The sequence below is a fragment of the Mesitornis unicolor genome, unplaced genomic scaffold (assembly GCF_000695765.1).
Source record: "Mesitornis unicolor isolate BGI_N332 unplaced genomic scaffold, ASM69576v1 scaffold20089, whole genome shotgun sequence".
In the NCBI taxonomy this organism is placed as follows: domain Eukaryota; kingdom Metazoa; phylum Chordata; class Aves; order Mesitornithiformes; family Mesitornithidae; genus Mesitornis; species Mesitornis unicolor.
The window spans coordinates 13,698-25,341 of NW_010206786.1; the positions used below are offsets into that span (position 1 = coordinate 13,698).

Below are 11,644 nucleotides of genomic sequence, written 5' to 3' on the forward strand. Positions count from 1 at the left end.
GGTCCGTTCGACAGCGTCCTGCCCTCTGCATCCAGCGAGGGGATGCAGGGCACCGCCTCTCCCCGTCACCCCATTTACACAGCACCACAGCAGCTGGGAAAGGATGGGTACCAGATCCTGTTCAAACTGCATCCTCCTATGGAGCAGGGGCTGGGAAGGCAGATATGAGGCACTCAACCAGCAGTGAGAGAGTAACAGAAAACACAACCAATAAAAAATCCCAGCTGTTTATGGCAAAAGGAGGTTGACTTTTTGGAAATGGAGATCTCATTAAAGAATGGAGTACGTCTGAAGAAACTCTGTTAGGCGAGACTACTTTTCTTTAAGAAGTATTGTGTTCTGGCCCATCCATGTGTATCAAAACACGCTACACCAAGCATCACAACAGATCCGCACACCGCTTTCCTACCCTGTGTGACTCCAGATGCGGAGATAACACCTAGAATCACCTCCCCTGAGAGAAGCACAGAGCAGGAGCCAAGGGGGAGCATTTGGCGAGGCAGCTGGCGTGGTCAGCACTCACCTCCAGCTTCTTCTCCTTCTCTGTCAAGACGTCCTTCTGGTTCTGGGTGTACTCGATCAGCATCCGTGCCAGCTGGCGCCGGTCCTCCAGCTCGGCCGCCAGCCGCCCGTTGTACTCGGCGAGCAGCAGGCACGCTTCGTCCACCGTCTTGGAGAGGCGCTCGGCCGCCTCTTTGTCTGCATGCAAACACGGGGGGGAATTCAGAGCGCAAAGTTTAGAGCTTTACCTTTGACAAAAGGGTCACAACTCAGCGGACTCACGCTCAGTGACATCTCGTTGGTAAATACACTTCTGGCTGGACAGGAAAAGAAGAGTTCTTACCACAGGGGATACAGAGGAAACAGGCAGCACCGACAGCCCAAGAGCGGTGGGTTTGAACATGACTGCACTTTGTCCTCCTAGAGGTGTCAATGACTGGGCAGGGGGAATAACTCCATCAAGTTTGCCTCTGTAGACAGGTTAGACTACAACTCCAGAATTCAGTTAAACCAGTCAGCTGGTTTTCACATTTAAACACGGTGTGCACTTTTTAATTCCTCTTTTCTCCAAGGAACCCCTAATGTATCAACACAAGCAAAGGTGTGAATTGCAGACTGCTCTTCACAGTTGGACACTGTAAGAGCCATCATAAAGGACTGAGTAAATGGCAGCTCACAATGAGTTCCAATTAAAACTACCTCCAGGAACAAGAGTCAAACCAGTTCAAGCTTTAAGTGCTTCTATCCAGATCACTCTCCAAATACCACCGCAGAATTCTGTTTAAACAAAGACTGACAGTCTAACGGGGGTAGCGGATTTCCCTTTCCGCAGCAATCACGGAGCACTTGTGTACTCAGCGTAGTCTGATAAAACTCAGACAGATCCAACAGGCGAGGTGTTCAAAACCAAACACACCCATCCGAGAACTCTGCCCCCGTTTCCTTCATGTTCTTGTGAAATGCTGGCGATGCTCTCGAGCACAAAAGCCTCAGTCCGGGCCAGAAACCTGGCAAAAGCCAGATAAGTCTTATCTTCAATGTTACTTCACAGGATTGCTATCTGTTAACCACCCAAAACGAGGACACAAAAGCAGGAATTCGGTCCATCAACACTGATTATGTAAAGAAAGAAACCCCTTCGATTTCGGACCCACGTTCGCTCACCTCCCAGCCCGTACCTGTAATTTTCTCCAGTAACGAAACATCTTGAACTTCCTGAGGCAGGGAGGCAATTTTCTGCCGCACCGTTGCATCTCCTGACGCTGCGTTTTCCAGGTCTTGCAGGGCTTTGATCAAATCCTCGGTCTACAAGAGAAGCAGCCAGCATGAAAACCAGGCCCTTCGCTGCCATTTCCTGTGGACGTGGCCACTGCGTCCGAGGTCACCTCCCTCTGAAAACAACCATTTCTGGAATATTTCCCTCAAGTAATTCTTAGGCTGTTGCTTCCCGACACAGGGAGTATTCACCAAGTTCACAATACCCCAGTGTTTAGCAGCTTATGCACAGTCACAGCAGGATCATTTTATTCAAGACTCTGCAGTGGAAAACTCCTCACTCCAGTTAAGAGAAGTGGAAATGTAAGACAAAGCTGGAAAATACACGACCACCCCACCCTGAGGAGCAGCCAGCAGCTCTGTGTGCTGCATCAGGATGGGATCCTGTCCTTCAGCTGAGCACCCCTGACGCTTGCTTTTAGAGCAGCGGGAGCGCACATGGGGCATTCTGACATCGCCCAAAAAACCCAAACCTGTATCAGTCCAAACACAACTGTGTCAGATTTCCACCACTGTGGGATTTAGAACCTTGTAACTGGTTACCCACCATAACCTTTGATGCCAACGAACGTTATCCCTGTTAGAGGAAACTTCCTACTGTCCTGATTGTGCAAAGCCATCGCTGTCCTCACTTATCTGGACTGGGGAAACTCGCTGCAGCTCAACTGGACTCCACTGCACCCCCTCCACTTCATCTCTCAGCTGGTTTTAGTGCATTGAGGAAAACTGCGTCACTTTAAATGAGTGCACTTGAGTGCATCCCAGCTTCAAGAGGACGTGGATGAGGGCAGGCTGAGGAGGATGAGGACCTCCCCTGACACACCAGGTCTCTTCTCTGCCCAAAAACTTGTAAACCGGAGCAACAGCAGGAGCACCAGCCCTGTAAACAGCACCACTGATGTTGAAACGACATTCCGGTTGTTTGAGAACTAATAAAACCGCTGAGAATTCTTAAATAAATATTTCTTTAATCTGAGAAATAAAGAAGTCCATTACCTAATATTTAGCAGCTTTGCAAACTGCTAATGATTTCCAACAGTAACAAACAATGCTTATCATCAAGAGGAACCACAAGCTGCAAGGCATCTGGAGGTAAAAACAACCAAAAACCCTCACTTATTTCCTTGACAACTGCTATTTATTTTTATTTCTCGGTGTTTGCAGTCTAACAGATGGATGGTGTGCTTCTTCATCCTTTTCAAATAGACAAGGGTTTAACATATGCTCATTTTGTAGCCACAAATGGTCAGAACGATCCTCTATCTCACTCCTGCTATTTCCACACCACTGACACGTCAGACTTCAGAACTGGTTTTTCCCAACCAACTCCATCCAAAGCTACCAAAGGGGTGGGCTTTTTCATAGCTCATGGAGAGAGATGTCTTAAATTGAGTTTTAACCGTGTTACAACTTTGGGTTTGGGAGATTAAATTCTTTCCAAGATCAAGGGGGTAAAATGTGGTGTGTCCTTCCTGCAGCCCTTTGGGGTTCACAGAATCCCAGAACGTCAGGGATTGGAAGGGCCCTCCAAAGCTCATCCAGTCCAATCCCCCTGCCGGAGCAGGAACACCCAGATGAGGTTACACAGGAAGGCGTCCAGGTGGGTTTTGAATGTCTGCAGAGAAGGAGACTCCACAACCTCTCTGGGCAGCCTGGGCCAGGGCTCTGTCACCCTCACTGAGAAGAAGTTTCTTCTCCAATTTCAGTGGAACCTCCTGTGTTCCAGTTTGTGTCCGTTACCCCTTGTCCTATCATTGTTTGTCACCGAGAAGAGCCTGGCTCCATCCTCGTGACACTCACCCTTTAAATATTTATAACCATGAATGAGGTCTCCCCTCAGTCTCCTCTTCTGCAAACTAAAGAGCCCCAGCTCCCTCAGCCGCTCCTCAGAAGGGAGATGCTCCACTCCCTTGATCATCTTTGTAGCCCTACGCTGGACTCTCTCCAGCAGTTCCTGTCCTTCTTGACCTGAGGGGCCCAGAACTGGACACAATATTCCAGATGCGGTCTCACCAGGGCAGAGCAGAGGGGGAGGAGAACCTCTCTGCCCTACAACCACCCCTCCTGATACACCCCAGGATGGCATTGGCCTTCTTGGCTACAAGGGCACAGTGCTGGCTCATGGTCATCCTGCTGGCCACCAGGACACCCATTCCTGGGTCGGGACCACCTGAAACCACCCAGCAGGGGCACAGCGTTTCCTATGAAACAGAGCCTGTCCCATGTCCCAGGGGCTCCTCACCCCCCAGTCTCCAGTCACACATTTCCCTTGTTGGCAGCTCCACCTTGTGGCTGCACCACCAGGAGGTGGCCCCCACCCAGCACCTCCCGTCCCATGTCCCATGTCCCACCTACCAGCAGCGGCCCCGCGCTGGGGTCTTGGGGCGAGTAGCTGCCAGGGTAATCATCATCTTCCTCCTCCTGTATCTGCTGAAAAGTCCGCTTCAGAGACTTCTTCTCCTCTGCAACTGAAGACACAGACAAGCAACTCACTTGGGTGCCAGATCTGCCCACCTGAAGTATCTCTACCTCAAAAGCACTGCACCAGGCGAGAGCTGACGGGACAGAGACCAGCAGACAAAGCAGTCAGCTCTGAAATGGCTTTTTGGGCACGAGTCGCATGACATAAATGTGGACCGCTGTGCTTTTTTCCTTGGCATTGAAAACCAGGGGCAGCAGAAATCTTTATTGAACGATCCCAGAAACACCATCTCCATTGCACCAGAAGGGACAAAAATCCCATGCTTATTTTCAAGTCCAAGGGCATACGGTGGAAAAGGACCTGTGAGGAGAGCAGGAAGCCAGGCACACGTTACAGCACGCTGGGTGGCTGTACCTGCTAGCCAGGGGTAAAGCAACATTGCAGCCTACGCTTCCAAAAAAGCCTGTCAAACCCAACAGGAGGAAAGCGAGCATTAACAGTGTCTAAAACTAACCAGGAGTCAACAGCGGTTGTAACCCCCATCTTCTGAAGCAGTCAGGATATCATTGCACAACACGGACAGCTTCTTCCAGGAAAACCAAGAGCCCATTCCTCACACAGACATAAAGAAGGCAGTGAAGCCACTGCTGGAGATGAAGGCAGCTTCCCTGCTCCACCGGGCTCCTCTTCACAGCTCAGAAATGGAGCTGCTCCTGAGAGCCTTCAAAGAGCAGAGCACTTCATTTCTCCAACGACAGACAACGGCTGCCGAAACAGCTCCGCAGTGCAGCTCCAGGTCGTTGTTGGCCTTGCTGCTGCAGTGTCGAGGCTCCTAACAGTATTTCTCCACCAGTATTTCAGTCTTCAAACCATCCCTGGTGGCTTGAGGAAGCTTTTACAGCGCCAGAGACCTTGCTGACAAATACGAGCTTCTCCTGCAAGCTGGCAGTGGGGAGATCTGCCCCTCCAGGGTGTTCCCCCATTTGTTCTCATCCCCTGGCTGCTTTTAGAGGTAAACGGGCTGCTTTGATTTGACCCCAGGCTCATGAGCACAGTAAAGAGAAACCAGCTGCAAATCAGCCTGTGCATGTTCAAAAGGATAACTGGAGTTTAGAACTTTGCTCTGTTGAAAAAACCCTACATAAACCTACTGGTTTTAATCTCAAGGCAATGTGAAACTATTATCTTCCCTCCTGAGGACTTGGTTTCGTTCATCTCCTCATTCTGTGGTATGGATCTCCTCACATATTCACAAATGCCTTCCACTGAGGGAACTACGCAAAGGTTCAGATTTTTAAAAACCAAACAGCCCTTAATGCACCTGAGGATTTCTCAGCCTCGGCACAGGTACATCACAGGCCTTTTCTGACAGTTGAGTATACAATTAGTATGACAAGCACGAGCAGAAACCTCTGCCCGCAGGGGAACCTGCAAGGAAACCCCTTTAGCAGACCCCGCAGCTGTGAGCAGCAGGCAGACCCCCACAACAGGGGCACGGGAAGCTCCACAGGTAAGGGTCGGCTTGAGAGGCAGAGCAGCTGGATGTAGGGGCTTTGGTACCTGCTGGCAGGGCCACCACCCTCAGCCAGCATAACAAAAACAAGCCTCCAAAACTGTAACTAAAACTAAACTCTCGTAGGCTTTAGGTTCCAACCGCCAGGACTTAGAAACATACACAAGATCCAAGTAACTTACACGAAGGGCACTTCTGAAAGTGATTTGTGACAAAACACTGCCCACAGCACCAACGACACAACAATGCCTGCAGCCCCACAGCCAGCTTTCCTGTCGAAAGCAGAAGGCACAGAAGAACAAAGCCAGAGAAAGCCAAAGGCCCCGCGTATCTCCCAGCTGTTCTGCCCCTGTGTTTCTGGGGGTTGATTACTCATGACTCTTTAATTTCCCATTACAACACACACTTGTTGGTAGCCTCCCCTAGGTGAGGCACAGCTGGAGTTGATCTGCTCCAAAATCACACTCGCTCCATGCCCACGTCCCTTTATTCCAGTTACTCCTGCCCGCTCTCCTCTCTGATGTTTCTCTCCATATTTTAACGTGGGTCTGACTTCCCGTGTCAGGATTTGTGCTCCAGACCCAGCAGGAGCTGGGTATCAGCTCAGAGCTGTGTGACAATGACACTCCTACAGCACAGCACGTTCAAGGACTTCCCTTGAAGTGAAAACTCGCCGGCTGTACGGGTTGTGTTACTGAAAGGATTCTACATCAAACCTCCACAGACCCAGTTTTGCCAGGCTTTAAGATAAATGGGCATTTCTCCTCTTCCCTGTTGCTTGTAAAAAGAGAGAGCTTAATAAAAATGAGATTAATGAGGGAGCAAATGCAAGCTTAATGAATACATTTAGAGTTATAACAATATAAGATATCAATATATAAAAGCTCCTTTCCATGTATCTCAAGGCACCCAAAAGGCTGCGACGCTCTGCACCCAAGCAGAGCTGTCCTCTGCCAAAAGCAGCACTGCCCATCCACTGCAACAGGAAAAAGCCACAGAGCACCCCCTGCACGGCCCTGTCCCCAAACTCAGGCTGGAGAAAGGAATAGACCAGGTACCCCTAAGGAGCTTCAAAACTTGAACAGCACGGCCTTGCTATGGTTTTGATATTTTAGATAAACATTATATCTATAGAACATGACACCTTAGTGTCCATCCTTTGAAAACGGAACAGAGTAACTGCAACAAAGCCTCCTGCAACTGACGTCACCCACCAGAAACTGGACAACCCCCAGTTTACCTTCGAAATCCCTACAGTTCCCACGTGAACCCAGCTTGCACCATTATGAAGCTGATTTGAAAACAAGCCAGGCAAAACAAGAGGAAAATCTCAGGAGAACTTTGCTGAGTTCTTCAAATTTCTTTTTCTCTTAGGTTAAAATATCTCCATTTCTTTTCTCCAATGAACTGGCAAGAAAGCAGCAGCATTCACTGCTCCCCCAAACGAAGGGCACCACATTAATATCTGCAGTGACCCAGACAAAAGCTAAGTTTCTCGCCAAGTGAAGATGCACACACAGCAGTTCTAAGATGTTTGTATTCTTCACTCCGTTTCCCACAGACAAAGGTCTGCCGCACTTCAGAAGGGTTTGGTTTTGAATAAACATGTTTAAGTTGAGAAGACACAGCAGCAGCACTGATGGAGACCCACAGCCAAGGGAGGACCACACCAGTGCACCAGAAATCCCAGCTGTGCTCCTTGGACACACATTATCACTTGGTTTAGCTTAAAATTAAACACTTGTGAAACTCTTCTGTAGGTACCTGAAATGAGCAGCTTCCAGGCCTGGGTTAATCAGTTCCACGGGAATTTGGGCAGGTAAATTCTGTCTGTTCATGACAAGCAGGCATCCTGTGCATCGCACCCAGCCACAGCAAACCCCACCACCCCGCTCCCCACACAGCTCCCACGCTGGCCACTGCGCAGAGACCTCCCTGTCCTCACACACAGGGGCCAACCCCCTCGGCCAGGCCCTGGCTCCCAGCACTGAGGAAACCTCCCAACATGGGGAAAAACTTATTTACTGTGAGGGTGGCAGCGCATGGCCCAGGCTGCCCAGAGAGGTTGTGGAGTCTCCTTGTCTGCAGACCCCCAAAGCCCTGGCCATGTTCCTGCGTGTCTGCTCTGGTGATCCTGCTGTGGCAGGGGTTGCACTGGGGGAGCTTTCCAGGGCCCTTCAACTCCTGATACTCGGTGATTCTGTGAAAGGCCCAACCTCCTGAACACCACACTGCAGAGAGTGAGCTGGGAGCCTCTGCTGCGAGCTGCTGAAGCACCCACACAGCCGTTCTGCCTGAAGCAGCACCTTAAAGCACACAGAACCACAGCCACAGATGTAATCTTCACATGCACGTCTCACGCTAATGCTCACATCTTCACGTTAATTCTGTGCTAATCACCAACTCCAGCAGACACATCCTGCTTGTTTTCACCATCTCGGAACGGCGTAGGAGCTGATTATTACTGATGATTAATCCAAGTCTCTCACAAAACATCACAGCAAAGTGGTCAAAGCAGCGATGTGATTTCAGCTGACTTGAAGACACTGACACTTCCTTTAGCTGTGAACAAATATTCCCTGACCAGAACACACTGGATTGTTAATGACCCTCCCTTGCCATAGGTTAAGCATCCCCACTGCTGCCCTCTTTTCATTACAATACTGCCCGTTAAATATATTCAGATGCTATAGAAGAGGCAGTAGCTGCTAAAGCAGGACAAAAGCACAGTAAACGCAAGAAGCTTATACCGAGTTTCTCACATCCGTCTCACACAATAACAAAGTTATAACCGTGATGTTTTAATTATGTTAAATGACACAAAGCTCCTGTTTTCCCCAAATGACGCCAGCTAGGTGAATAAAAAGAGACCAGACAAGCCTCTGGGCATACATTGCAGCCCTCAGTTATTAAAAAGTCCTTGTCGAATCCCAGTAAAATATACCAACTATGCAAAGAAAAAACAACAAGAGAATGAAAGCACCAGCACTACTGAACAAAACACTGTGACAACCCAGTTGGCCACCCTCGGAGATCAGAGAGGGACAATTTTAACCCAAGCTGGACACAGCAGTTCCCTGCACCGTTTGCCTCCACATCCAAAGGCAGCCCTGGAGCTGCATGAGCAGCAGCAGAAATTACCTCAGCTTCAGCTTTCTGCCAGCCACGAGTCACACAGCAACCGATGTGCAAACCCAAGCTGCGGGTTCAACACGAACCAGCCTCTCTCAGGACAACCCCAAATGATCTCCATGATTTGCTCTGGCAGCAACGCAACCACAACCCCCAGAGCTCACCCCCTCACAGCACTCACAGCGAAACACCACCAGTTTAAAGCCCAGGACAAGAGCAACCCGTGCTCACCTTTGGTCTGGGGGCTGTTGGAGTCTTCCATGGAAAGCTTCAGCTGCTGGATGAACTCGCTGCCATACACGCTCCTTTCTTGCCAGATGTTAAGCAGCCTTTCCAAGGGCTTTTTGCAGCCCTCATCTGCTTCTCTGTTCAGAGATTAGAAGATAATTACAGTTCAGCTGAAAAATATTCCTCGTTTTAAGAGAGCACCTTCAAACCAGCAGCTGCACCCGTTGCAGTATCTGTACATCTGGAGAGAATCTCTCTCATATTGGCCAAGACAAACTGTGCAGAACGCATCTGTGGCCAATTTCCCCCTTCATCACAACCAAAGATGGCCTGAAAGCACCCCACATTCCCACCCTAAAGTAAAGGCAGGAAAGGTTTTGAAGGAAGAAACCTGCCATCATCCAGAATTGGCAGGAAGCTATAAAATACCCCCAAGCTGACGTGTTTACAACTCAGAGTATTAACTTTAAACAGTTGTTTCAGTCAATAACATCCCAATTAAAAAGCAGGTTGCCCGGATCATTAGGCACTCAAATGTACTCAAATAGAGCACTGAAAGTGAGAGACAGCCAGGCAGCACAGCACACCGCCAAACACAGGCGGCATTAAAGTCGTTCACTTGGGAGAACAGGAATTATTACACTATTTGGAGAAAATCTGAACTAAACGATGGCCCATTTTTGCTGGGATGGTGCCTGCCTCACTTCTTCCCTTTCAGGTATAAAATTCTTCCTTCCTCCAGCAAGGAGAGCAATGGTAACCGCTAAAACATGCGATACAAAAAGAAACCGTGCTCAAACCAGGAGATGTGAGAGCCCAGAGACCCCACAGCTCAGCTCCTCAAGAGTCCTCTGACAGTGGGGAGAGCCACTCACTGCGTGGCTTCCATAGACACAGGCGGTTATGGAGCTTCATCACCCACAACCTCAGTAACAAGTAAAACAAAGCACAGAGGAGCTGTGTGCAGGGAACAAACGGGCAGAGCTCACACACAAACAAGTTTAATATTGGCATTAAACAGCTCCTGCTGCAAAGTACTCAGAGCCCAACCTCTGCCAAAGGGAGCCTACAAAGCATCCCTGAGACTTTAAAAACAAACACCCCTCCAAAATTCATCAAATTCAACTCTGCAAACCAAGAATGCAAATCTCTAGGGAGAAAAGTTGCAGAAATGGGTAACACAGCAGCGTACCTGGCAACGTGAGAAAACGCATCCACGAGAACAGACTCGAACTCCCTCGTAAACTCGGGACCTTTCCTCTTGCTGTTCTGGATGACATCGTTTGCTAAGTATAGGAAAGTAAGCTTCCTACTCGATTTTGCTGGGAAAGGGGAAAAAAAGAAAGAAGAAGAAGGAAAAAAAGGTAAAGTTTTCATTTATTTCTCCCTTCTTTCACCTGGAATCACCAATGTGGCTTTCAAAGCTGCTTACAGATTTCAGTCTAAAAGCAAAGTCCAAAATATTTCCATGTTACCAAGGCAAACCAGAGGCCTTGAAGTTGTTGTTGGAGCTGGAGGTCAAGCAGTTCTGCATCTTCTGCTCGGTTTGTCTAACTAGTTTATAAAACAAAGATCAGCTTAACGCCTTGTGCGCAGCGAGACCTCAACCGTGAGGAAGGCTGTGAAGAAATCAACTTCAAACACAAGATTAAAAGAAGCTCCTCTAACCCACCAGCTAATTAATATAACAATACTTATTTTTCATTAACTAACTTCAACAAAAAACCTGGTATAGAACCACTTAGCACAAAGCGAAATTGCAGGAGAAAGCTACTGTGGAGACTCGAATATTTTGCAGACAACGCTGTGCCAGAGCAGCACGAGATTTCCTCCGTGCACCGTGGTGCTTCCCACCCTGACCCCTTGGTTTCTATTTTATTACAGGCAGAATGGGCAGGAGATGTGGATCTCCAGAGCTGTCGTGAACACACACACGGATAAGAGAACAAAAGCACTTATTTCCTCAGCAGCGCAAAGTCAGATCTCTCAAAAATTCACACTTAATATACTACAGATAGCAACTCTAGTGATTGCATGAACTATCCCTGCAGCGAGGGCCTCATCAGCACCATCCAAGGGCTCCTCATCCAGCTCCAAGGGGCTGACGCTGCCCAGTGCCCACACCAGTGCCACGGACTGGTTTACAGCCACCCCAGGGACAGGGCACCAGCAGCCTCCCTGACCTCGTACGAGGCAGTTTGGGAAGTTACCACACGTTAGCTTTGGGAAGTTAATCTACAAGGGGAAAAAAGCACAAAACGTTTCTGTACGATGACACCAAGCCGCTCATACAGACTTTTACTTTGCTTACCTCCTAAGCCGTAGTGCAGTCCTGTAACGGGTAAGCAGTGCGGCTCCAAACTCAACATTTCAAAGCGAACCCTAAAAGCCTCCCGAGCACACCCCGGGACAGCGCTCGGCCCAGCTTTGTTCCCATCGCAGCGGCCCGGCCCAGCGCCCTTCCCTTCCCTCCTGTGTCCAGCGGTTCCCCCTCGTCCCAACACCGCCCCAGCGGTTCGCACCCCCCTACCTGTGCTTGATACCCCCGGGAAGTTCAATAACAACCACAGCGG

General features: G+C 49.2%; 1 protein-coding gene across 1 annotated transcript in view; it reads right to left on the reverse strand.

The window, feature by feature from the left end:
- RPRD1B (regulation of nuclear pre-mRNA domain containing 1B) overlaps nt 1-10,393 on the reverse strand; it is a gene marked incomplete at its 5' end in the record, with an annotated part of 19,416 nt that extends 9,023 nt beyond the window's left edge. The window contains 5 exons of the mRNA XM_010191906.1: nt 524-699; nt 1,680-1,806; nt 4,132-4,244; nt 9,075-9,208; nt 10,264-10,393. Of these exons, the coding sequence (XP_010190208.1) occupies nt 524-699; nt 1,680-1,806; nt 4,132-4,244; nt 9,075-9,208; nt 10,264-10,393 (680 nt within the window). The remainder of the gene's footprint in view (nt 1-523; nt 700-1,679; nt 1,807-4,131; nt 4,245-9,074; nt 9,209-10,263) is intronic.
- Nucleotides 10,394-11,644: the final 1,251 nt, after the last annotated feature.